The sequence below is a fragment of the Triticum urartu genome, chromosome 6A, assembly GCF_056163025.1.
Source record: "Triticum urartu cultivar PI428250 chromosome 6A, HENAU_Tu73, whole genome shotgun sequence".
Taxonomy (NCBI): domain Eukaryota; kingdom Viridiplantae; phylum Streptophyta; class Magnoliopsida; order Poales; family Poaceae; genus Triticum; species Triticum urartu.
The window spans coordinates 584,418,638-584,443,951 of record NC_141878.1 but is presented as its reverse complement, the minus strand read 5'-3'; the positions used below and the strand labels follow the sequence as shown (position 1 = coordinate 584,443,951).

Below are 25,314 nucleotides of genomic sequence, written 5' to 3'. Positions count from 1 at the left end.
GTATGCTTACGGATTGGAGGGATCAGGCTGACTTCGTCATAATGAGGCGTTGGAATCCTCCGGTTCTCGCTGTCATAGCCCGGCTGATACTTGGTAAGGTTAGTATCGTTCCCAATGAGGGTAGCCACAGGGCGGATATCTTTCACACAGGCGGTGAAATCCATCTCATTGAATAAGGTGCCATCTTCTTTCAAGCTTGGGTACCCAAGAGCAATGTCAGCCGGCTCTAGCTCTGGAATCCATGCCTTGGCTCAGCTGAAGACGGCTATAGCTCCGGCTCTTGCAGATGCCCGTCTTAGCTCTTGGACCCGCTGAGGTAGCATAGCAAGCCGCTTTAGCACATCTTGCAGAAGATGGGGGGCATCATTTGATAAGGCCACAACGGCCAAAGCACGTTGTGACCCAGTGTACAGTTGCTCCACCAGAGTATAGACTACCTTCAGCTTGACCAATATGTTCTGCTTATGGTTTGTGCTCCTGGGGCCTGCATTTTTAAACAAAAGGTGAGACAGAGGTAACAAATGGAACAAGGTTTGCAGTGTTTAAGGTTTTTTGTAAAAAGCTTACCAAAAATGGCTGAGACCATTTGAGATATCTGGCGTTTTAAGCCAGACAACTCGGTTTTTGCCTCTGCAAGTGATGCTTCTGCTGTCTCGGCCCGAGTCACCAGTAAGGCCTTCTCATCAGCCCAGATTTTCTTCTCCGACTCAAAGTTCTTCTTCAACTTCTCTTGCTCAGAGACGCTGAATTCAAACTTGGAGTTGGCCTTTTGAATTTCAAGTTCCTGGGCTGCCAGGCGGCTCTTCAGGTCAGCAATCTCCGCCTCAAATTGACTTATGGTGGCCTGCATTAATGTCGGGTCATAATCAAGATCATGATAAAGTAACATGAAGTCCCAAGCCCCTTGCAAGGAAAGATACTTGACACTTGGGGGCTAATGTATGTGGAAAAGTTCTAAATTATTGCGCCGGCTTATGTAAACTAAAGTCCCAAGCACTTTGCAAGCAAAGATACTTGGCACTTGGGGGCTAATGCGTATCACAAGTTCAAAGTATCAAGCTACAACCAGGTTAAGTGACTTCTTTTAAACCGGGCAAGCAATGTTAGACAGTTTTTCTGAGTCTACAGCATATTTACTTATAAGCAATAGACTTGGGAGCTGGTACTGTAAGTATGTTGAAAATAAGGCAGCATAAGTCATACCTCAGATTTTTGCTGTATTTGCTTCACCATGTCAATTTCCAGGTCACGACTGCTATGCACCTGGTTGATATAGCCCGAGACAATCTCTCCAATACTCAAATGAGTATAGTCAGTGATGTCCATCTTGGCCTTACGGCGTTCTAACAACTCCTCCTTCGCAGAACACTTGGCAAGTACAGTGGGCCGGGCCGACTCAACGAATTGAGTCTTCAGAATTTCCACTTCTGGATCCGTTGTCTTGACCGGGCTAGGTGCCTCCGGGTTGTCAGAACCATCAAGAGTCTCTTCAACGGGTGGGTCAGAAGTTGGGGCTGGAATATCATGAGCCGGCTCAAGCGGCGGCTGATGTGTGGAAGAGTCGGGGGCAGCTGTGCCCAGTTCCGGTTCAGTCACTACAGGGTCTTGGGCCGGCTTATCTTTCTTGGCTTTCTTCCGGGGCTTCACTTGCACGCTGTGGGCAAAGCAGAAGAATGAGTGCAAAAACATGAGGAAGATAAAACATAAGGTAAACAAATTGACATTACCCAGGGGCAGTTTTAAAAGCCGGCATGTTTGACTGCATAGACTCGCCAGAGGAAGGAGAGGTATCCTGATAATTGGAGTCAGACGAATTGAGAGGTTGATGGATTAAACCCGCCAAAGGTAAAACAGGGCCTGAGTCGGAGATAACCTCCCCGACGCTTCCTGGTTGTGTCAGGCAAGCCGGAGGAGAGCTCTGCATCTTTGCTAGTCCGGGTCTTCGTTTCAAAAGAAATTGAGGATCTTGGTAAGCCAAAGGATGTGAAAATCTTACTTTCCGGGTCACTCTTAGAGTTTTCTGCCGCGGCAAAGGCTCGGAGTCAGAGGAGATTATAGTTACCTCTTCGATGGGTTGGCTGTTTCCCGTGTCTTCCTGAAAGGGAAGTAATGTCAGCGAGATGATGGTAAAGAGTAAGGAAAGTTAAAATGTTACCTCTTCTTCGTTGTCATCAGAGTCATCAAGTTGGAACATCTCTGAGGCGCTTGGTTTCCGCTTCTTCGAAGTCCCAGTCTTGGCGGTTTTTCTTTCGGCCCTCTTGACTGCCCTGGCTTGTTTGGCCGCCTCATGATCATATTGGACCTTCCAGAAGTTGTCATTTGCCTATGAATAATGGTAAAGGGTTATAAGCAAAATAAGGTATAACATAGCAAAGAGTAATCATTGAGGCTGATGACTTACCGCAGGGGCCGGGTTCTTCTTGCAGAAAGGCAGTAAGCCGAAAGCATTACTGGTCACCGTGCCCTCTTTCAGCAAGGATTGGGTGGTAGCCTCCACCACGTCATCTGGTAAGTCGTCAGGACTATGACGCTGAGGATCATCTTTCTCGCCTGAGTAATTACACAGTAAGCCGGGGCAACGGCTTAACGGAATTACTCTCCAAGCAACCAGACTCGGACTAGGTCGATGCCATCTAAGCCGTTCCCCAAAAGAGCTTTGATTTTCTTGATAATGGGGGTGAGTGGCAGACGTTCAACAGCAGTCAACTTGTCCGGCAGCGGGTGAGTGGATTCAAGGCGCAAGGCACGAAAGCCGGGCAGTGGATTTTCGCCAGCCGGAGAAGTGTCCTGGCAGTAGAACCATGTCTGGTTCCAATCTTTGGGATGACTCGGCAGTTCAGCGTAAGGGAACAGACAGTCTCTCCGCCTCTGAATTGATATGCCGTCGAGTTCCAGACTGGGCCTGTTGGCACGTTCATTCTGCCGATTTAAATAGAACAATTCTCTGAATAAAAGTAGGTTGGGCTCTTATCCAAGGTAGACCTCACAGAAGACTTGGAAGTTGCAGATATTTGACACGGAATTGGGCCCGATGTCTTGAGGTCTTAAGTCAAAGAAGTGCAAAAACCACGAGATCGCTAACGCAGATCCGCCTTGGACAGGGACTGCACCACGCCATGCCATCGCGGGAAGCCCGAGCTTCACCTGCCGCCACCTTCCAGGGTCGCCTCCCCAGGATCCAGCCCCGCCGACAGGCTGAGCCGCGGGCCACCGCGACCAAGGACGCCATGACCCTGCGAGCTAACCGAGCAGCCGATGCCACCAGATCTTCCTTGAAACCTAGCAGCTCCGCCGCCTCCGCCCAGCACCACATCGCCACTTTGCACCGTCGCCTGAGACGAATAGCCATGCGCGCCGCCGCGACGCAGATCAGGGAAGAAACGCCCCGGCGCCGTGGGTGACCTGCCTCACCCGATCCGGCGCGGGAAGGAAGAGGGCCTCCGCTGCCGCCGTCAGCCGCCCGGGGCTTCGCCCGGCGACCTCCTCCAGCGGCGGCGGAGGGGAGGAAGAGGATTGATGTGCCCGGCGGCGGGGGTTAGGGTTTCCACCCGAGCCTCCCTAGCGGGGGGCAACGCGGGGGCGAGATCTAGTTACTTTAACAACCTTATATTTGTGCTGAGGATGGGGAGTTTCCAGTTTACAGTATGCTGAAGACACTATCCTTTTCATGGAACATGACATTGCAAAAGTTCGGAATATGAAACTAATATTATGTCTCTTCGAACAATTGTCGGGATTAAAAATCAACTTTCACAAGAGTGAATTGTTCTGCTTTGGTAACGCCAAAGAGGAGCAAGACACATGTAGATAATTGTTTGGTTGTGAATTAGGTTCTTTGCCCTTCAGTTATTTTTGGGTATACCGATTCATCACCGCAAGCTTTCAAATAAAGAATGGAAGTGCATCGAAGATCGAATTGAAAGAAAGCTTAGCTATTGGAAGGGCAAGCTAATGTCGTATGGAGGTCGGCTAGTGCTTATTAACTCATTACTTACTAGTATGCCGATGTTCCTGTTATCTTTCTTTGAGGTTCCGAAGGGGGTGCGGAAGAGACTAGATTTCTTTCGATCTCGATTCTTCTGGCAGTCGGATGACACTAAGAAGAAATATCGCCTCGCACGATGGGATATAATATGCCGACCAAAGGACCAAGGTGGTCTCGGCATTGAAAACCTGGAAATTAAGAATAAATGTCTTATGAGTAAATGGTTGTATAGGTTATCAACAGAGACGGATGGTATGTGGGCACAGATATTACGCAACAAATATCTAAAATCAAAAATGCTAGCCCAGGTCACCGCGAGACCAACTGATTCGCCATTCTTGAAGGGGCTTATGAAAACGAAAGATTTGTTCTTTCGTAGGTCAAATGGTTGGTTAGAAATGGGATGTCAACAAGATTTTGGGAGGATACATGGTTAGGGGAGACGCCACTAGCCATACAATACCCCACCCTATATAATATTGTGCAACGTAAGGAGGATTACGTGGGCACAGTATTTCAATCGATACCCTTGAATATTTAGTTCAGACGATCATTAGTTGGGGAGCGTTGAAATTCCTAGATGCACTTGATACGGAGATTGATAGATGTTCAATTATCTGACCAACCTGGTCTGTTGCACTGGAAGTTGGCTAGAAACGAAGTGTTTATGGTAAAATCTTTTTATATGGATCTAATTAATTCTGGCCCAATCCCGAGATCGATACATATTTGGAAGGTTAAGGTTCCCTTGCGTATTAAATTTTTTATGTGGTTTGTCCACAAGCAAATGATCCTCACCAAAGATAATTTACTAAAGTGACGGTGGGTAGGCAGTACACGATGTTGTTTTTGTGATCATAATGAAACAATACAACACTTATTCATAGATTGCCCTCTCGCGAAATTACTTTGGAGAACGATTCATATAGCCTTTAACGTTACTCCTCCAGTTAGCATTGAATCGTTATTTGGGACGTGGTTAGCTGGAGTTGATCATATTACTATGTCTCGTATTCAAATTGGAATATGTGCACTTATTTGGGTTATATGGAATTGCAGGAACGATATGATTTTTAACAGACAACATATTTTAACTTTCTTGCAGGTCATTTTCAGAGCTACATCATGGATCCATACATTGTCCTCACTCATTCCTACGGACTCCAGGGAGCCATTGTTTACTGGGTGCAACCAGTGCGAGATGGTAGCAAAGGCTATATTCAACCGGTTTGGATGGCGGTCGTATAACATGAGAGGAGTCTAGGAAGCTTGTCCATGTGCTGTCATACCGGTTGTGATATTGAGCATTTTTATTTTTTTCTCTTTGCTCCGCTTGCGAGCTGTAATACTTTTATGACTTTGTAATACTTTGAGACTTTTTAATAAGATGGTTGCATGCATCGTTCAGATGCAGAGACCGAGGGCAAGCCTCCTTTTCCAAAAAAAATTGTGCTGAGGATGTTGTGATATTAAACGATGCTCTAGAAAACAACTGCTATTATGTGCTTGGGACGCAAGGATCTGGGGGATGTTTCCAAAGTATGTCCTAGCTGATGCGTGACCTGCATCAAGAGTCAGTTTTCCAACAGATGACTCTGACCATCGTGCGAGGTTACGTCGGTTATTAAGAATAAACAATCACATAAAGCATTGGGCGTTCAATGACTACACCTCATTCTTCCTCAAGGAATTACTTTGTGCTATCGTATTAACCACTTCTCTCACTGTTATTCGGGATAACGTTCCACGTCATCCTTGACCTTTACCTTCTCCTGGTCGATCTACGGGAGCCTGGATACGTGCAGGGCCTTAGAAAAAGAAGAAGACAAGAGAGAACTCCACTGCAATCAGTCACACACGTTCTTGCATTGTCACCAAACAATCCTTCAAACAATCTTTGCAACTTTTATAATGATTTTTTACTAGATTTCATCAATCAATTTTTTTGCTCTTCGTTGGGTTTGACACTCTTACTCATGAAAAAGGCTACGATAAATCCAATGATATAGGATCGAATTTCTTTTTGAACATAGTACAGACGCAAGCGCTCATATATACGCGCATAGACTCACCCCTATGAACGCACACACGCACACCCTATCCCTATGAGCGCCTACTTTTTTTAACATAGTACAGACGCAAGTGCTCACATATACGTGCATATACTCACTCATATGAACGCACACACGCACACTCTACCTCACCAGGATTTGAACGCTAGTGGACTGAAGATACCACTGTCTTCCTAACCATCCAATCACAGATTAGTTCGTGATACACAGTCGAATTAGTTGACTAGGGGGAGATGACGCCAACTGGTATGACCGCTAGTACGAGCGGGTGCGCTCTTACCAGGTTCCATATTCTCTTCGGGGTGACTGTACAGAGCAATGCTCCGGGCCTCACAGGAACCATGCTGAAAATTAGGGTGGGATTTCTGACCCCAAAAGACGAAGCAATTTGTAGCAATTGCTTGCTTGAAACCGTGTCGATGGCTTTCACAATCTGCACCATACATCAGAATAAGAGGGATCAACACATAAGCACTTGACTGAACTAGACTAAAGATACATTTCCTTTGTTCGGTAAATCACTGCACTAAGCATGAATTGATCCAGCGACTCCAACGACGATGGTGGTGTAAACTTAGCAGAGCATGGTTTCGAGGGCGGAGCAGGATGGGGTGGTGCCGACGGAGTGGACGAGGAGCACATGATCAAATGTGACTGGGAAAGGTTGATGAACGAGAGACATAGCTGTGATAGCGATTAAGTATTTTTAATTTCTATGCAATCTAGTTTAAACTTCATTTAAGTTATGTAAAATAGTTTATGCAACTGGTTGACTCGAGTTCGAATCAAATTTTATGAAGTTGTTTGAATAAAATTTGCACCGAATTTTTGTAATTTTTAGGGAGTTAAGTTTAAGAGTTCGGTTAGAAAGGACACATATTTAGTGGAGCAACTCTCCTAATGTATACTCGGTCGTATTCTCCTCTAAATATTATAGGAGATCGGTTAGAGATGCTCTTAGATGTGTTCTTTATCTAATCATGTCATGCCTCAGTGGTTAGGAGAAAAAAACCAAGAGTAATACTTCTTTTTGGTTTATACTAATATAAGAAAAATATGTTGATATTTTTATATGAATGCTTTTTTTAGCATATGAATGTTACTATTTTACCGATTATATAAAATGCTATGTTGAGACTAGATGTATCATGGTGTTTTATCTATTGCTTGATCACTCTGTCCGGCGCCAACTAAGAGCCTGCGAGGTAGGAATGTAAATTGGGCCCGTTTAATCCCGTTTAAACCACTCACGGCTTATAACAGTTCAATGAAGTTTTTTTTTCACAATGGAAATGAACTAGCGCACTAGCTAAAACTAACTATACATAACTTGTGGGCACCATTTATTTGCCAGTTAGATCCACGCTCCGAGGGTAGGCGTTGTTGAATTTGTCGGTTCTCTTCAAATCTTGACACTTAGTGTGTCAATCAAATGGAAGCAATGGTGGATGACTCCAACCTCTTCTTTCGAGTTGTTCGGCGACATCGTCCAGGTTTCTTCAACCATGGAGTTAATATTAAAAGATAAATTCCCTAATATTGGAATATAATAATGTAAGTAAAATTATGAGTGATTCAGTGATTCTTAGAGTGTTCAAATTTGAAGCTTTTTCCGAATTTTGAATTATTAAAAAGAGAGGGAATAAAAGGATCGCACCCACGGCCCGGCCCGCTAGTGCCGCCCGACAGGCGTCGTCTCTTTTCTGTCTGTCTGTCGGCCGTCCCCTTCCTCTCGAAGCCTCCCCAGAAGAAGGAAAAAAAAATTCTCAAAAAAAAAGAAGGAAAAAAAATCCCTCGCCACTCCCCCGCGCCGAGCTCGCCCCGCCGCCCCAGCCATGAGGTCGCTCATCTCCGAGCACGCGCGCCACTCCCCCGCGCGGCCTGCCCCCTTCCCCGGCGGCGAGACCCCGTCGCGGCGCCGCATTCCCAAGGAGAACGTCTACGCGGGGACCGCGCCGCCGTCCGGGGACCCCTACCGCTCCCCTTCCTCCACCGCCAAGCCGCTCGGGGACATCACGCCCACACTCAACCTTACCCTCCCGCCGCGGCCCCTCAAGCGGAAGCTCGACGTCTCCCCCGCCGTCTGCCCGCGGCCGGAAGCGGAGGCGGCCGACTCCGGGGTCCAGGTACCGTACGTGCCGCCTAGGGTTTAGGGTTAGGATCTATCTGCTGATCTGGTCTGACCTCGTCTGCTTTGCTTCGGCTACATTGTTACAGGTTGTGGTGAGGATACGCCCCCCGCGCTCGGTGGAGGGGGAGGAGGCTCCTGACCCGTGCCTCTGCAGGACGTCGGCCAACTCTGTCGCCATCCAGGGCCAGACCTTCACCTTCGATGCCGTCGCCGACGCAGCCTCTACTCAGGTGAGCTTGGGGTCAGTGTCAAATCTGGGGCTTAGGCCCTCTGCTTGGGGAGGATTGATTTGGTGGGCTCTTTTAGATGAGGGTTAACTCAATTTTTGCTGGTTTTTAGCACAATCGTGGTCGTTACAGGTTATTAGCTCTGATCTAGGTGCTTATGAATGAATGGAAGTGAGATTTGAAGAGACAGTTGATACTTGATACCACAGTGATGTAATTGGGTTGGTCATTCCGTTGAGCCGAATTTCTTATCTTAGCTGAATGCCTTTAACCAGCACATTTATGGGTGTGGTTCTAGTGGAAATTGCTATGCTATGCTATGCCAAGCTTGTTACTGCACTAAGTAGTTTCCATCAAAATGTGTAAGATTTTTTTTATGCGGTAGCTTGCCTACTTTTCTGCCTTTTTTGCTTGGGAGATCATAATTATTAATTATTTTAACTATTTTGTTGTTTGGTGCACTGAGTTTTTATTTTCTTTTTCTGGAATTGATAGGAAGACTTCTTCACGCTTGTTGGGCCACCGCTCGTCGAGAATTGCTTGGCCGGGTTGAACAGCTCGATTTTTACCTATGGCCAGGTGACTTTTACCTAAGTTTAATATTTACAATCCTTCTCGTAACTAGCTATTGGGAACATACTGAGTAAGCTCTCATTTTCATTTGATCATGGAAAAGACTGGGAGTGGAAAGACATATACCATGTGGGGCCCTCTCTCTGCAACTTCAGGAGACTCAGTGGCCTGCGAGAGGGGACTGGCACCCCGTGTTTTTGAGCACTTGTTCGCCCGGATTAAACAAGTAAGTCACCAGATTTCCTAGCTGTTTTTCTTTATGTTACAAAGTCTTCCAACTTAAAGCATACTTGCTCTTACATTTGCAGGAACAGGGGAAGCACAAAGACAAGGAGCTCATTCACAGTTGCACCTGCTCTTTCCTCGAGGTAATTTCTATGCTTAGTACCTGAACATACTTGTAGTTGTTGTTTAGGTTGGTGATAGAAAATTTGATCCATCTTGTTTAATATGTGCAGATCTACAACGAACAGATAACTGATTTGCTAGACCCCATGCAAAAGAATCTTCAGGTGAAAACAAATTGCGAAATATAGTACTCCCTCCGATCCATATTAATTGTCGCTGATTTAGTACAATCTTTGTACTAATTCAGCGACAATTAATATGGATCGGAGGGAGTAGCTTGTTTTCACTTATTTTTACTAATACGATCTATCCATTGGCAGATAAGAGAGGATGTTAAAACTGCTTGTGTTTATGTTGAATCGTTGACAAAGGAGTCTGTTTCCACTATGAAGGATGTAACTCCGCTGTTGCTGAAGGTGAAGATTTGCTGATATGTATTTGATCTCATATATTTGTGGTGATCAGTATTTGGCCAGAACTTCAAAAGGAGTTGTGTCTGCTACTTATCTCTCTCAAATATGATTTTGAACCGCATTGCCTTTGTTTGATTTCGAACTTCCGTGCAGGGGTTGGCAAATCGGAGAACAGAGTCAACAAGTGCCAATGCAGACAGTTCACGCTCTCATTGTGTTTTCACATGTGTCATCAAATCTGAATCAAAGGTAGTTCTCAAAGCGGGACTTGTCTTACATTATTGTTTCATCATTAGTCATACCTGTGACATACAGTAGTTTTATCTGCAGTAAATGTTCCTGACTTTTGATGTTCTGATTGTGTTTTTACATCTGTCAAGATCGGAATCAAAAGTAGTTGTTGAATTTGGGCTTATTAAATTATACTTCCATTAATCATATCTGTGGGGTACAATTATGTTATCTGCACTAAGTATCCTGTCTATTCGGTGGTGATGCTCTTATACTCTTGGGCTTATTACATTATACTTCCATTAATCATATCTGTGGGGTACAATTATGTTATCTGCAGTAAGTATCCTGTCTATTCGGTGGTGATGCTCTTATATTCTCTTGTGTAGTGATATTTGTTCTGATTCCGCGTTTACTGCTTCAGTTATGTCCTGGTCTAAAGTTTTATAAATTGTGTAAATGGAGGTCTCATTTCTGGTACAAACATAAAGAGTAATGAGGTGGTGATGGACCAACTTATTCTCTTGCAGAAATAGAAAAAAACATGTTTAAACATAGTAATGTTGAAACATGTTTATCCACAAACTAAATTCCCAATCATTGTTGTCTACAATCTTTGCTGGTTTCAGTTTAGATACATACATCTGTTAGTTCATTAATGGTTTGTTATTGTTCTATAGAATCTCGAAGCTGGGTCAAACAGCATTAGAATGAGCAGGATGAATTTGGTAGATCTTGCTGGATCTGAGCGGCAAAAGCTAACCCATGCAGCTGGGGATCGCCTAAAAGAAGCAGGAAATATAAACCGGTCACTTTCAGCACTTGGGTATGGTTCTATTTATTTTTAAATAGCGATGTTAAAGAATTTATGTCAGGTCTTAGCTAATTGCTTTGTCTAGGGATACGCTATGTTAGTGTATTTGTGAGACCTTTTTTCGCTAGACTTGGACCACTTGGTGTATTTTAGCAGAGTAGATAGATCTCATTAATCGCTGTACCAAAATAATCATCTTGTACATTTTGTCATGATATGCTAATAGGCGTGGAATTAAGGCTCTGATCAATATGTTTTTCATCACTGCAGAAACTTGATTAATATACTAGCAGAAATTTCACAATCTGGAAAACCATGGCAGCATGTTCCATATCGCAATTCAAAGTTGACATTTCTATTACAAGAATCCCTGGGTGGTAATGCAATGCTTGCAATGATTTGTACTGTTTCACCGTCAGAAAGGTACTATCCAAGTTGAACCAAAAGTTATTTCTTTTTGCGCTCTTTTTCTGATGTTTAATCACTATATTTTCTGTGTTTCTATACAGCTGTAAGAGTGAAACCTTGAGCACTCTAAGGTTTGCTCAACGTGCCAAGCTGTAAAAAACAGGGCAGTTGTCAATGAAGAAAAAGAGGACGATGTCAATGCACTGCATGTTCGGACCAAGCTTTTAAAGGTTCTATCTATTGCGTTGATATTGAAAACATAATTTCTCCATCATAATGTTTTACTCTTTGACTCAAGTTTGACCGCTAATATTTCATTGCAGGATAACATTGCGGATGCTGCTGATTGGGCTGAGTCTGAGAGTAAATGGATGGCTCTGGCAGATGAGCTTAGGGCTGAGCTTGAAGCAAGCAAATCTCTTGTTGGAAGGTTGCAGTCGGAATTGGAGTCAGAGAAGAAATGCTCGAAGGAGGCACTGGAAGCAGCAATGCGGGCATATTCCAGAATCTTGGTACAATATGCTGAGCTTGAAGAAAAGTACATTCTTGATGGGGTCGAGGGCCAGCTGAAGGAGACATCTGAAGCTCACGGCGAATTGCAAGTACGACTGAAGGAGGCTGAGGAAGCGACAAAAATTGCTGAGGTACGAGTATCCTACATTGCTCAGCAGATCGAACACCATTTCGGTAGACAAAGCAGCAAGACATTAAAGGTAGACAAATTGTAACTTGCTTCTGTTGCATGCAGCGCCGAGCCTTGTTGGCAGAGCAGAAGACCGACAGGCTGATCGAGGAAAACGCTGCGCTCAATCAACGGCTGAGAGAGAAGTCAGAGCACAGATCGCTGGAGGTGACAAAGAGCACAAACCTCCGCTTCTGGTTCTCCGGTTACGACAGAGGCAACATGAAGATGCCGGCTCCATGTAGTGTACCAGCTTAAAGAGGAAGGAATGGGTAGTGGCTACAGCTTGCAATGAGTTGATAATTCCACTCCGCTCTGTATGGAGACTCCTAAAAGGATCTCGAGAGAAAATAGCAACTGCAGTACGTAGATGACAGGCTACAGTTTTCTTCTACCTTGCCCTTGTCCTTGACCTGGCAGTTTACTGTTGGCTTTACTTTTGTACAGGAGTATTAGCTATAGCCTCACTTCTGCTGTAGATAAGTGTTGAAACTACAAGAGGCGCACCTACTAGTTACTGTAAATTTTTGTACAGAGTTTGCACTTCTGCTACATTATGATGTTAGATAAGCTTGCTGCTGTCAAGATGATATTGCGACTGAAATGACTGAATGTTCTCTACTTGTGCGACTGCTATCATACTAGAAGAGCATCTACGCACAAGTATACATTATGCTTTCCTGAGCAAGATTATTACTTCTGTTTTCAAGTCACTCTCTGTGAACCCAGAACCCAGGGGTGGTAACCAGACGAGATGTGTCGATCAACTACTCTGCCAATTATTGATTTTAGCAAGCAATCATATTCCATGAGATGTTTTGAACCATTGTTGGCACCTCATAAGCTCATTCCATGATACTATGTTTTAATGTGATTTGGTGTATCAATTTTACAACACATGAGCCCCGACTTTAAGATACTGCCCCCAGCTATATGTTTGCTATGTCCATCCCACACACAAGACTCCGCAAGAAAAGCCAGAATTGCTGGTTAAACATTGGTTAATCTACATATATGTAGGCACAGATTATATACATCATGTTTCTGTACATCATTCTATCATCTTGTATGTGTGTTGTTTGCATGAAAGGAAAAGGAGAAATAACTCTCTAATTTCCTGTCAAAAGAAGAAGAAAACAAAACTAAGAGCGCTTCACAAAAATGATTCCCGGATCACCCGTGCGAATACACGCGATGACAACCGGCTCAAGACATCTGGTAGGATCTTCGACGTGATGCTCGGCAACACGGGTAGAAGCTCTTGCACCAGAGACGCGACATTCACGTCCTGCCATCGAAAAAAATAATGTGTGTCAACATCAGTAACATTCCAGGTCAGCCTTTTGTATTGCCCAGGAAAGAGAAGTGATAACAGTTTAGCAAGCATACCCCGTTGGCTGTTGGGTTTGCCGTCCCAGCCGATAGAAACTTGACGACCTTCTCGACATTGTTCAAGATGATCCTGTCTTCCTCTGTGATTGTAGGAAGCAATGCTCCGGACCTCACAGGAACCATGCCGAAAACCGGGACGGGATTTCTGACCCCGAAAGATGAAGCAATTTGTAGCAACTGCTCCCTTGAAACCGCGTCGATGGCTTTCACAATCTGCGTCATACAGAAGAATAAAAGGGATCAATACAGCATAAGCACTTGACCGAATGGTCTAAAGGTACATTTCCACCATTCAGTAAATTGCTCCACTGAGTGCAAAGGGTACTCCTTAGATCTTTGTTAGCTCTTGTGACTTGAGAGCTCACCTCGTCAAGAATGAACTCCCGGAAGAAGTCACCCCTGTCAGAGAGTAGAAAAGAGAGAGCCGCCCGAGCTTTGATTGGGTTCTCCGGTTGGGAGATGGCCATTGGGAATGCAGGAACTAAACTGGTGCTAGGTTGGAATCCTATAGCACCCAGCTCAGCCATGTTACCCTTCATGTCCTCCCCACCACCGCTCTTTGCTGCACTAATGAAATTCTCGAAAGCTTGCATCACGTCAATGAACCTCTCTGCGTCAAAGACACCTGTTTTGCCGTATATTGTGTAACGCAAGGCACTCCTTAGTCGAGGTGATTCATCCGTTAGCAGCCTCTGTTATATGCAGCCAAAACCACAAATCAGTGATTCCAAAACTCATATCAACATCACAAACAGATCAAAGGAAGCAGTTCTCTTTTCGAAAACTGAAGAAGGAATGTTTTAATAGCTGTATGTGTGTCTTGTGTCTTCTTCCTTAGATATATTATTACTACTAAGAACACGGTCCTTGGAAAACATAGAAACATGAGGTGATGGCATGAAAATGAATAAAAGGTTGAGATGCTGACCTGTGCAATATATGGATATGCTTCATCCACAATGGCAAATTCAGGGTCTCCCACCAAAGCAATACCTTCTAGTACTCCAATTGCTCTAATAATCAAAGCAAAATACGGAGGTATCTTGAATGGGTAATCAAATGTTATCTGCGCTAGATCCGCTGCCAACTCCTGAAAGTTAATATTCTTCGCACCACCTCCTTCAAGTGCCTGATCAAAAACTTTAGCCAGCACAGGTAAGATTGGATCCAAGTTAACTCCCTCAGGGATAAAACCAAGCTTCACAAAGTCCTTCACGATTGCATCATAATCACGATGAATAAGGTGAGCTATTGCTTCAATCATTCCGTACTTCTGATCATCTGTCAATTTTGTCACAAGCCCTGCAGTAAAGAAGGTCAAATTTATTATCTATTTTCAGGTGTATTATACAAACAGGCTGACACATGCAAATGAAAAGCTTCAATGGTTTGCACTTGTTATGTTTAGTCTACTGTACGACACACTAATTAGTAAAGCAGGGTGAGAAAAAACTCTGGGTACACGGCATCATACTGCTAGTAAGCTAGATCAAATTCTTAAGTCATTTGAATGACTACACCACATAATGGTTTTACCACTTCATAAGGAACATAGTAAAACTGTAGGTTGTACATGAGAAGCATAGACTGTCCATGCTCTTGACTTACCAAAATCAAGAATACAAAGCTTTCCATCTGGTGTCCTAATCATATTTCCAGGATGAGGGTCAGCATGGAAGAATCCGGTATCAAGTAACTGCAATACATAACATGACCAAAAACTTCTTTGAGAAAATGGTTTTGAGGGAATAAACATTTCTTCCCATCAGCAGGTGAGTGTGCAATGGACAAATTCAGAATAACATGAGTAAACGTACATCAAAGAAGAAGAAAAACGAACCTGCTTTAGATAGCATATAACACCAACATTAACCAATGACCCAACATCATCCTCAGTACTTTGTGAAAGCTTCTCACCATCTACCCACCCTGTGGTAAGAACTTTTCTGGACGTATATTCAGGGTATGTCTTTGGTACAACAACCTGTAGGATTGTTGAATAAGTTAAGAAGTTAACAGCCTGAATGTGAAGCTATCAAGCATATCTGTAGCAAATTCTGAATGCAAAATTCCAACTCTCCAACAATACAAAAAATGTACCATTCAGTAAAACCATATCATTGCACTGCTTCTACCAGACTATCAAAGCAATTTACCTGAGGAAGATCTTCTCTCATCATTTCAGCGAAGAGGGTGCCATTTTCCCCTTCGTTGACATAATCGAGTTCTTCAAAAAACCGGGCAGCCCACTCATCTACTAGGCCAACAACATCAAGGGCGACCTGGCAGCATTCAGCGATTTCAGTGTGAGCTAATAAAGACAGTTTGTCCGTCATTTTTCATCAAGAAGAGGGAAACACTCACCTGTGGAAATCTCTTGAGAACCAACCCCAAATTTCTAATGATGAATAGATCTATGGTGACAGTCTCAAGTACAAATGGCCTCTGCACTTTCACAGCTACCAGTTCTCCAGTGTCTTTCAACCGGCCTTTGTATACCTGTCCCAGAGATGCTGCAGCACGATACACAATTAGTTCAGACTTAACTGATCAGCGCAGCAAGCGGCTAATACCAAGATTTCTAGTATAGTTACCTGCGGCGATTGGTGAGGGAGACAGTTCTGAGTATATGTCTTGCCATGGCCGGCCAAGCTCTTCTTCCAGGAGAGCCATCGCGATATCGTCAGGGAACGAAGGAACCTTGCCATAGCAGCGCATAACCCAGTTAGTAAAGTTGAGCTACATTGGACTTCAAACAGCATGCCTATGCTTTGCGTGGTAACAAGGCCAACATAACTAGTATGTAATAGCAATGCTCACCTTGTCACATAGCTTCTGCAGCTCGGTCATCGCTGCAGGGGACAGAATGTCCGGCCGGATGCTCAGCGCCTGGCCGAGCTTGATGTAAGCAGGGCCCAAAGACGTGACGATCTCCCTCAGCTCGATCGCGCGTGTCACTTCGTTCTGTTCAAAAGAGAAGGTCCGTCCGTCAGCAGATGATTTCACGGGTTCTGAAGAAAAATAACAGCAGAGCTTTGGCAATCGATCGCTACCTCCTTGATTTTGTCGGTGATGAGGTCTGATATGATGTGGGAGATAAAACCACCAGCCACAGACAAGAGCTGCACGGCTCGGGTGGCGACGGCGCCCGGGCGTTTGCCCCAGTAGGCCGAAATGATCTCGGGGCTGTACACAAGAGGCAGCCCCTCGGTGTTGGTCACCTAGAAAAGCAGCAGAATTCAGACGACAGCCAAATTCAGACTTTAATAGGAGAGCAGCCGGTTAAACTGCCCAATTCATTCCATGGGTTTGGTGATTTGTGAAAGGAACTATGCGGGAATGGAATTCTGTGGAGTGGAAGTGATTTGTGGTGGAGGTGGGGATGGACATGGTCACATGGGCATGGACGTACCTCGACGAGTCGCATGGTGACGTCTTTGTCGGCGAACTGGTCGTCGCGGAGGTTCTGGCCGCGGAGGCCGCGCATGAGGGAGGCCAGCTGCTCGTCCTCCTCCATCTGCTTCCGCACCCGCTTGATCTCCTTGGACACGTCCCCGAACCTCTGCATAGCATATCCATGTCCGTCCAGAGCAGAGAACGCAGCGCGTGCCATGTCAGTCAGCGAGATCATCGTCGTCAGAAGTAAGTAATTAAGAAGGCGCGGCTGAGGAGACCCTGTGGCAGCAGGGGGCTTACGGTGGACTGGATGGTGTTAGCCCTGGTCCTGCCGGGGCGGGGCGGGGCCGGCGGCGAGGGAGGGGGTGGCCTGGGCTCGGTGGCGACGGCGAGCACGCGGCGGAGGCGGCGCTGGTGTTGGTGCGTGGAGCGGCGCGGGAGCGGGGAGACGAGCCCGGCCACGACCCGGCCCCGGCCGAACCCCCCGCACTGCAGCAGGTGCGGCGCCGTGGCGGCCTCCATGGGCGGGAGTGAGACCCCGAGACGCGGAGGTAGAAGAGAAGGAAGAGGGGAGAGAGTAGCAGTGGAGGTAAGTGGTAACCGATGGAGCGGTGGAAAAAGCGCGGCAGGCGGTCGTCGCTCCTCCAGTCCTCTCCCCTCCTCTCTTTGTGCCTTTGCGGGTGACGGGGAGGGTGCGAGCGGGTGGGCTGGGGCGCATCCACGCGCGCGGGCGGCGCTTGTGGCTGTCCCGTCCCACGGCGAACGCATGGACGGACGGCGCAAAGACTCGTGGCGCGCGATGTGTCCGCGCCTGATTCGAACGTTTTAGGCAGGCACCCAACCACAACTCCCCTGCCAAAGCCAAGCACCAGCAGAGGACAATGCCACTGCTCCACACAGAGGCTGCCAAAAATCCACGGCAACGTAGCTTTCCCATGAACAACTAGTCACTTCTCTTCCACTGCCATAATCTAACAACACAGCACCACACCACACAGCGATTTGCCTTCTTTTCTGTTATAGTACGTACTAGCTAAACTTCGTTCATTTCGTCTCCAACACAGCAGTGTGTGTTACAGGTGATTTTACAGGGATGACAGAAGATCGTGCGGCTACTGTCCCTTCAACAGACCGATGAACATCGTAGTTATTTACCGCCGCGGCAACCCCGGGGGCTAAGCAGGAGAAGAAGAATACCAGTGCCGCCCCCGTGTTCTGGAACGCTTGTAGCACACGTATACGCTTCAAGGTGTTTTTGCACCGGGCATCATCCCGTCCTTCTGGATCGCCCGCTGCCTCGCCCGCTCCATCTTCCGCTTGCGCCACTCCTCCAGGGCTGCACATGTTTGTACGGAAATAATCAGTTTCTACAGACTATATACCAAGTAAGGTACACAAGATGATGTCAAAACAAAAAAAGCAGTCCATGCCTTACAAACCACATAGCAGTAGTGCCCAAGAGTATGCATCTTGAAAAAAAATTACTTCCTGCTGAGAACAACATAAATGTATGCATAATTTTGCATCAATCATGTGTTCATGCGTTTGCCTTTACAGCCGTTGACAGGCTAGAATGGAATGCAAGACCAGCCTAGGATTAATGATAGTAAAGCATTGCACATGTTAATTACAATGTTCCACATTGTGGGTGCTGTGATGAAGCGCTCTAACCTCTAAGTATTTGCAGATTCAGTTTGGCTGACAATTCTACTGTGCAACCAGTCTTCTATTCCATTCCATAGAGTGTGGATGTCATGCTGAGCCACAATAATGGCCAGCAAATGTAAACAGAGAAAAATCGTTGTCCTGTGGATCCGGTGCCTTGGTAAATAAACAAGATTATTCTTAAAACGTGTGAGCTTGCAGCAAGCTGCTGGACCAATATGGGTAGACAGCTATATAATGCCATTTCAAAGCAGTTACTTGTAAAACCAAGTACCAAAGCGTCAAGGTTCAAACAATACAGATTATTCTGCCGACTGTTCAGTGTGCCCCTAAATATGCAGCAAAGACAAGAGACTTCGATGGGTCAAATAACCTCTTTGGCTGCTGCCGTCATTCCCTTGCCGTAAATCTTTCAACCTTTTCGATAAGTCAACAGCAGCCGTCCCTTCTTGCGTTGTTGACATGCCAGGCTCTCCATAAGCTTCTTGCTCAATTTCCTTCACCTATGTCATAATGTTGTAATCAATGAGAATTACCAATCGAGTCTATTTCTTCTTTTCTTTTGGTTTAGCAATGCAGTGCATATTCTTTCTTTCTTCATATCATGAGAAACGGAGGAACAAACTGTACATTTACTTACTCTCCTAATCAAATCCACAGGCTCCATAGCACGGCGCAACTCTTCAGACTCCCATATGTACCGTAGCTGAGCTGCCAAAGAGTAGCACCCGGTCTTCCCACTCAGCTGAATAATCAAGGGATAGTGAAGTATTTGCAGCTACATGATCTACTTTCTAGTACAAAGGAAGTTATCACCCATGATATGAATCTATCATTTGTAGTGTTTGCAACGAGCAGACCCACATTTCGTTTTTCTTAGCGTTAATCCAAAGTTCATACCCTACAATTACTTGGACTGAAGAGAAATGCTCGCGATTTGCACAGATTTACCGCGCCGGGTGGCCACTGGATCGCGCTAAATTTGGTACCAAATCGACCGGATTTCTCCACCCTGGCGGTTCCAGCGGCGTACCAGGTTCTCCTACGGTGTGAAATAAGCTGGGGATCACGAACCCGTACCTGAATCGAACCGGTGGCCGCCGGCGATCCGCGGCCAGGACGAGAAGTGGCTGCGGAGGAGGAGCGCCACCGCGAGGACGTTGATGGCGCAGAGGGCGACGGTGGCGTTCCTGTAGGACAGCCTCGAGGCCGCCGTCATCCCGCCGACGGCACCGGTGGCGCAGAGCTCGCCGGAGAAGAAGGACCAGAGGAGGAGGAAGCGGACGAGGAGGCCCACCCCACCAACCGGAGCACGGTGGTTCGCTTTAGAGATGCGCATCACCAAATGGGCTCCAGCCCAGTAAAGATCCAATCCCGCGGGGCCCTTCTGGCCCATATAAGTTGAGCTCAGTTGGGCCAGCAACAACTAGATTCCGACCCAGCCTACGTCTCTCTCACCACACACCGCAGCTCTCGGGTCTCGGCCTCCTCTTCCCTCCCCTCATCCGACTCCGACGACCACCACCGACGGCGGCGACGATGCAGGCGGCGGCGGCGGCGGCGCGGCGCCACCTCCTCGACCAGCACCACCTCTCCCCGGCCTCCTCGGCCGCCATCGCCGCCTTCAGATCCGCCGCCCAGCCGGCGCTCGGGCCCCAAGGTACGTACGCATCGGCCGAGATGCGCGCGGCCCGGGGAGGGATCTCCCCGTGGCCACCCGTCGGCCTCCCCGCGCGTGGCATGGGAGGGCGGATCTCACCGGTGGTTCGGTTTGGATTGCAGGGTTGGGCGGGGCGGATGGCGCGAGGTACATGTCCGCGCGGGCGCCGGCCGTCAAGGGCGCCGGGCATCTCGTCCGCAAGGGCACCGGAGGGAGGTCGTCCGTGAGGTGACAGCTTAACCATTTCTCCTCGGAACTCTGATTGAATGCGTTGGGTATTCCATTGTTGTACTGGTGGTAGGCGTTTGACGCTCTAGGTTTGGCCTGCCGATTTCATTTCTGTGTTTGTTGGATTACGTTGATGTGTCGATCTCTTCGTGCGGCCATAGTAGAGAGGTGGTGCGCAATGCGGTGATGCCATGACCGCAGCCTTGATGCTTAGTTTTTCAGATCATGTATCTCGCATGTTGCATTTGCCTACTGGTGTCTAATTAAGTTGTCCGAATGATCGATGCCCTGCCTACTGGTCATACTGTGCAACTCGACATCTTAAATATTTAGTGATTATAAGGATTCAAAGAGCACTCATGGGTTGTTTACTCACGGACCTTTGTGAATTGGCGCATCCCAACTTTTAGTCCAGCCTCTACCGCTGCAACCCTGTTGTGACCTGTACACAGCTTGACCTGAAAATCTCTGAAAGTGCGGTTTTAGCTAAGTTGAGGTGAATTAGTGTTTTGCACACCATAGTAGGTAAAGTAGTGACTACTATCTCTTATGTGTACTCCCTCCGTCCGGAAATACTTGTCATCAAAATGGATAAAAGGAGGTGTATCTAGACGTATTTTAGTTCTAGATACATCTTTTTTTATCCATTTTGATGACAAGTATTTTCGGACGGAGGGAGTAGGTATTAACACTGAAAGGCATGGTGTTGAGCAAGAATACAATATATGAACCTTTGCAAATGTTGTTCGTTATTCTTCCATGCTACAGCACCATTTCCTTTCTTGTCCTGATATGTGGCAAACATGTGAAATTTGGCACCTGATATTGTAGTGTGTGGTGTGCAATGTGCCGATGTTTTCTGACCCATCATGTTCATTGCATCTTTGGATCGAAATCGGCTGATGACTTAATTTGTTAGGATAGCCTTACTCTGTCAGTGTTTCCCAGCTCTAACACGAGAAACCATTGTGGCTTTTCTTGACAGTGGAATCGTCGCTACGGTGTTTGGAGCTACTGGATTTCTTGGACGCTATGTCGTTCAACAACTTGGTGAGATGATAAGACTTGTGCTATATCAACTTAGTTGTCACTTAAAGAGTAATTTTGTAGAGAGAGTACCAGAGTGGTTTAGAAGGATTACTCAAAAATGTTATTTTTATTCAGCGAAGATGGGATCTCAGGTTCTTGTCCCATTCAGAGGTTGTGAGGATTCTCACCGCCACCTGAAATTAATGGGTGACTTGGGTCAGGTACAAGAACTGTTAACAAATAGTGTTCATCATTAACCCCATTTCCTCTTTCCCTCTTATGTATTTCCATCTTTCTGGCAGATTGTTCCAATGAACTACAACCCAAGAGATGTGAATTCTATTAAGACTGCCGTGGCCAAGTCAAATGTGGTCATTAACCTCATTGGTATTTTTTCTTGAGACACATTATATTCATATTCATATCTCATTCTGCTTATATCAACTCAATTTCAACAGGACGGGAGTATGAAACAAGAAACTATGGGTTTGAAGAAGTAAACCATCAAATGGCTGAACAACTTGCAATGGTATGTCTTGTGTACACATCCATTTTTCTTCCTGCTGCATGCTTGCTATCCAACTATGTAGACTATTGCTGCAAGGGCCATTGAGTATTAGGAGTAGATCCCTTCCAACCATAGGAACTAACTTGAATTCTTCTCCTCTATACTCTGGCCGACATATCCGACCTGAGATCTCATTCATACACGAGGCAACTGTTCTGCTGGTTTGTTGCATTTGAGAGCTACCTTTAGCTTGGCATAATAAATGTGGTCTGGCAAGAGTATGTCATCCATAATGAATGCTGGTTATTCCAAACTGTAGATGTTCAAATTGACCTTGGCTTGGTTTCATCCAGCATTGTTCCAGAGCACAAGATAGTCTAACTTGCTACTTTGGCATGTGGTCTGGCCAAAGATATTCTGTTAAATTCTACTTTATGTAACATGTGATCTCACATTAATAATTTTATATAGCGGCCAGCTACTAACGAATTCTAGATTTTATGCAGATATCCAAGGAGCATGGGGGTATCGTGAGATTTATCCAGGTTTCTGCTTTAGGGGCATCAGCCTCTTCACCTTCTAGATTGCTTAGGGCGAAGGCTGCTGGAGAGGAATCTGTGTTGAAAGAATTTCCTGAAGTAATAATCTTTTCTCAACTTCAATAAACTATAGTTGGCAATGATAATTCTTTTTTCTGTACTACCCGAACTTAGCAGTTGAATATTTTCCATTCATCTAGTCAATGACTGCAATGCAAAATTTTCTTTTATCCATCAACAGGCTACAATTATGAGGCCGGCAACCCTTATTGGCACAGAAGATCGGATTTTGAACAGATGGGCAATGTATGCCAAAAATTGGGGTTTCCTCCCACTTTTTGGCGGTGGATCTACAAAGTAATGAGTTAGCATCTTCACTCCTATCATATTTCCTTGGCTTTAAAATTGAGCCTAGAGCATGGAATGATGTGCTCCTATAGATATCTTGGATGCTTTCACCAGCAGCTGAATTACTTGATGCAACATTTTGCAGGTTTCAGCCTGTTTATGTTGTGGATGTTGCGGCTGCCATTGTCAACTCCCTCAAGGATGATGGCACCAGCATGGGAAAGACCTATGAGCTTGGTGGACCAGATATTTACACTGTTCATGACCTGGTAATTATCAAACACAACTGCTATGCAACAATAAATACTAAAATTGTATACGCAAAGATGATGATTTTGTTGGATGTTACAGGCTGAAATGATGTTTGAAACAATACGCGAATATCCAAGATACGTGAATCTTCCTTTCCCTATTGCAAAGGTACGTATATAAATAGCAGCCCTATTAGGTTAAGACAACCTGAGGATGTGGTGGCCTACATATTGACTTCTTGTTTTGCAGGCTATGGCTTCTCCAAGGGAAATGCTGCTAAACAAAGTGCCTTTTCCTCTACCGACTCCCTCCATTTTCAATCTTGATCAGATCAAGGCACTCACCGTAGACAACCTAGTGTCTGAGAATGGTAAGCATACCGCCCACAAGTAATACAACGGTCGGTCTTGTTCGTCGTTACTCTTGGCTTTGGCTCACATTGTCTTCTGAAACTCGGTGCAGCTCTCAGTTTTGCGGACCTGGAAATCAAGCCTCACAAGTTGAAGGGTTACCCTACCGAGTTCCTTGTCTGCTACAGGAAGGGCGGGCCGTCTTTTGGTTCTACTGTCAGTGAGAAGATGGGGAGCGCGGATGTGGCCCCCCGGTTCTGAAGACGACGTAGAATTAATGGTCATTTAGTTTTGAAGATAAAATTGTTGTTGTGTTTTGTTTTCTTGCCATCTGCCGCTGATGCCAGATGCCTCACCCCTGGGCAGGACCAGATTTGATGCAAACCCTGCCCTTATTTCCCCTATCAATAAGAAAAGGCACGATGTATTGTGAACTTTCTTGAGTTGGAAATGCAAAGTAAATCGGATCGTTGCTAGGGTAACAACAATTGCAGAATATAAATCTCATCGCTCATGTGGCTGAGCAATAAAATTGTTTCAAATTCTGTTGAAAGGTTTTGTTTACTGCTGAGTATTTTAGATTGATATAAAATATATCAATACCTGAGGTGACGTCTTTACAAAGGTCAAATATCCAGTTGACCTTGATGCCACTTTTTTTTTGAACCGGGCTACCCTATTTCCATTTACTTGAATAACGGAAATACAAAGTTCCTCAAACCGCCAGAGATTGGGGGAAGACATGAAAAGAGAAGTAGCGAGCTCGGAGCAACACCAGAAACCCCACTACATACATGTGTCTGCCATCACAACACTGGTCATGGGGCAAAAACCCGGTGTCACCCAACCTACCCACTAAAGGCATCTCCAATGCTGACCCTCAAACCGCCCGCATATGTCCGTCCGGATCCTGGAAGTCATCCAACCCGGGCTTGTGTTGATCCACCGAGCGGTTTGGACCACGTTTTTCCTACAAATTGGAACCAAACGTGAGGGTCTTTGCGGGAGTTCGGACACGAGACACGTCAGACTCTTACACCCATGGCCCACCCAAAAGGAAGGCGGAGCCCGCCCTTTTGTAGAACCCTATCCTCTTTCCGCGCCAAAATCCCCCGCTCTCTTCTTCCATCCCGCCACTCTCCACCCAATTTTTGCCCTTTTCTTCCCCTTTCTTCTTTTGTTGTCGCTGTTGATGCATGGAACCGGAAGATGACTTGCCGAAGATGGAGGTGGTAGAGGTGCAGGAGGATCCGAGCATCACCCTCGCTCGGAAGATCAACTCGGCAATGCGGCAAATTTGCCGTGTCAAAGTGAACGCAGCAAAGGAGGAAACTCTCAAGAAGCGGAAGGCCGGCGGAGGGCGTGTTGATGGTGTCCATGGTGGTGGGCGTGCTGGTCGCGACCAGGGCCGCGAAGCCTCGATGGTGTCGTCCACCGTCCAGATGCCGCCATGCCCGGAGCATTACAAGGCTCCGTACTACTACGATGTCAAGCAGCTAGGTAGGCAGTCCACGGCAACCGCCGTCGGGCAAGTGCCTTACATCGTCGACGTAAATGCGGCGCCGCTGCTCTTCTTGGAGTCTGCTTATTCACTGCTCATCCGGGTGCGGACGGCGGGCGGGGAGCACATGGGTGCCTGCATGTTGTTCGCTACTATGCCTAAAGCGGGGGAGAAGGTGTGACGACACTGAACATGGAGATGTTCGACATCATCCACAACATAGGGGGAGGAGGAGGTGGCTATGAGGACGAGCAGGTGGAAGACTCGGATCCTACCAAGTTCGGCAACTACACCCACACGCAGCAGGGCTACACCCACACCAGCACGCAATAGACCTACACCCACACCGGAATGGGCACACAACAGTAGGATTGGGCCACTGGACATGCGGGGGAGAAGGAGGATGAGGACGGCGAGGACGATGATCCAGATGATTTTGCCGGCGATCCGAAGAAGAAGGGTAGAGGACAAGTTGTTGTGCGATGCATGGTTGGCCCAACCGACCCAACAAATAAACCACCCAAGAAGGTTAGAAGAGGGTTTCGGGGAAAGAAGTGGGAAA

The 25,314-nt window shown here is 46.2% G+C and overlaps 4 protein-coding genes and 1 pseudogene across 5 annotated transcripts; 2 read left to right on the top strand and 3 right to left on the bottom strand.

Annotated features, from left to right (window-relative positions):
- Window positions 1-251: 251 nt before the first annotated feature.
- LOC147966661 (uncharacterized) lies at window positions 252-3,313 on the bottom strand. Its single transcript, XM_087530911.1, has 9 exons — window positions 3,145-3,313; window positions 2,402-2,550; window positions 2,156-2,323; window positions 1,997-2,095; window positions 1,877-1,940; window positions 1,728-1,797; window positions 1,204-1,654; window positions 568-844; window positions 252-484 (listed from the first exon to the last, which is right to left on the bottom strand). Exons 1-9 carry the CDS (start codon window positions 3,311-3,313, stop codon window positions 252-254), a joined length of 1,680 nt encoding a protein of 559 aa, XP_087387037.1.
- Window positions 3,314-7,780: 4,467 nt separating this feature from the next.
- LOC125515427 (kinesin-like protein KIN-12A) lies at window positions 7,781-12,505 on the top strand (annotated as a pseudogene). Its single transcript, XR_015609026.1, has 13 exons — window positions 7,781-8,183; window positions 8,275-8,418; window positions 8,911-8,994; window positions 9,092-9,214; window positions 9,297-9,356; window positions 9,447-9,500; window positions 9,657-9,752; window positions 9,903-9,998; window positions 10,661-10,806; window positions 11,065-11,217; window positions 11,304-11,432; window positions 11,526-11,846; window positions 11,951-12,505. The product of XR_015609026.1 is annotated as a kinesin-like protein KIN-12A (transcript).
- Window positions 12,506-12,867: 362 nt separating this feature from the next.
- LOC125515426 (Protein kinase superfamily protein) lies at window positions 12,868-17,332 on the bottom strand. Its single transcript, XM_048680894.2, has 13 exons — window positions 16,973-17,332; window positions 16,689-16,838; window positions 16,330-16,497; window positions 16,097-16,240; window positions 15,871-15,976; window positions 15,641-15,789; window positions 15,433-15,558; window positions 15,117-15,260; window positions 14,885-14,972; window positions 14,205-14,578; window positions 13,642-13,968; window positions 13,274-13,489; window positions 12,868-13,172 (listed from the first exon to the last, which is right to left on the bottom strand). The coding sequence occupies exons 1-13, from the start codon at window positions 17,192-17,194 to the stop codon at window positions 13,038-13,040; spliced, it is 2,349 nt and encodes a 782-aa protein (XP_048536851.1). The 5' UTR covers window positions 17,195-17,332; the 3' UTR covers window positions 12,868-13,037.
- A 244-nt stretch (window positions 17,333-17,576) lies between these two features.
- LOC125515429 (uncharacterized) lies at window positions 17,577-19,691 on the bottom strand. Its single transcript, XM_048680896.2, has 4 exons — window positions 19,418-19,691; window positions 18,978-19,048; window positions 18,711-18,840; window positions 17,577-18,008 (listed from the first exon to the last, which is right to left on the bottom strand). The coding sequence occupies exons 1-4, from the start codon at window positions 19,674-19,676 to the stop codon at window positions 17,917-17,919; spliced, it is 552 nt and encodes a 183-aa protein (XP_048536853.1). The 5' UTR covers window positions 19,677-19,691; the 3' UTR covers window positions 17,577-17,916.
- A 69-nt stretch (window positions 19,692-19,760) lies between these two features.
- LOC125515428 (NAD(P)-binding Rossmann-fold superfamily protein) lies at window positions 19,761-23,804 on the top strand. Its single transcript, XM_048680895.2, has 12 exons — window positions 19,761-19,997; window positions 20,120-20,225; window positions 21,211-21,275; window positions 21,390-21,475; window positions 21,557-21,641; window positions 21,713-21,783; window positions 22,269-22,400; window positions 22,543-22,658; window positions 22,795-22,918; window positions 23,001-23,069; window positions 23,151-23,271; window positions 23,364-23,804. The coding sequence occupies exons 1-12, from the start codon at window positions 19,877-19,879 to the stop codon at window positions 23,510-23,512; spliced, it is 1,245 nt and encodes a 414-aa protein (XP_048536852.2). The 5' UTR covers window positions 19,761-19,876; the 3' UTR covers window positions 23,513-23,804.
- Window positions 23,805-25,314: the final 1,510 nt, after the last annotated feature.

What these genes read in the sequence shown, in the direction of transcription:
- LOC125515428 (XM_048680895.2), top strand. Translation starts at nt 19,877, where the DNA reads ATGCAGGCGGCGGCGGCGGCGGCGCGGCGCCACCTCCTCGACCAGCAC. An exon ending in CTATGTCGTTCAACAACTTG is followed by an intron (nt 21,276 to 21,389) that starts GTGAGATGATAA and finishes ATTTTTATTCAG; the next exon opens with CGAAGATGGGATCTCAGGTT. An exon ending in TGTTGAAAGAATTTCCTGAA is followed by an intron (nt 22,401 to 22,542) that starts GTAATAATCTTT and finishes ATCCATCAACAG; the next exon opens with GCTACAATTATGAGGCCGGC.
- LOC125515426 (XM_048680894.2), bottom strand. Translation starts at nt 17,194, where the DNA reads ATGGAGGCCGCCACGGCGCCGCACCTGCTGCAGTGCGGGGGGTTCGGC. An exon ending in TTATATGCTATCTAAAGCAG is followed by an intron (nt 14,973 to 15,116) that starts GTTCGTTTTTCT and finishes TATGTATTGCAG; the next exon opens with TTACTTGATACCGGATTCTT. An exon ending in CATATCCATATATTGCACAG is followed by an intron (nt 13,969 to 14,204) that starts GTCAGCATCTCA and finishes TGCATATAACAG; the next exon opens with AGGCTGCTAACGGATGAATC.
- LOC125515429 (XM_048680896.2), bottom strand. Translation starts at nt 19,676, where the DNA reads ATGCGCATCTCTAAAGCGAACCACCGTGCTCCGGTTGGTGGGGTGGGC. An exon ending in CGGCCACCGGTTCGATTCAG is followed by an intron (nt 19,049 to 19,417) that starts GTACGGGTTCGT and finishes ACTCTTTGGCAG; the next exon opens with CTCAGCTACGGTACATATGG. An exon ending in TGACGGCAGCAGCCAAAGAG is followed by an intron (nt 18,009 to 18,710) that starts GTTATTTGACCC and finishes AAACATGTGCAG; the next exon opens with CCCTGGAGGAGTGGCGCAAG.
- LOC147966661 (XM_087530911.1), bottom strand. Translation starts at nt 3,313, where the DNA reads ATGTGGTGCTGGGCGGAGGCGGCGGAGCTGCTAGGTTTCAAGGAAGAT. An exon ending in AGAAGAACCCGGCCCCTGCG is followed by an intron (nt 2,324 to 2,401) that starts GTAAGTCATCAG and finishes CATTATTCATAG; the next exon opens with GCAAATGACAACTTCTGGAA. An exon ending in AATGGTCTCAGCCATTTTTG is followed by an intron (nt 485 to 567) that starts GTAAGCTTTTTA and finishes TTAAAAATGCAG; the next exon opens with GCCCCAGGAGCACAAACCAT.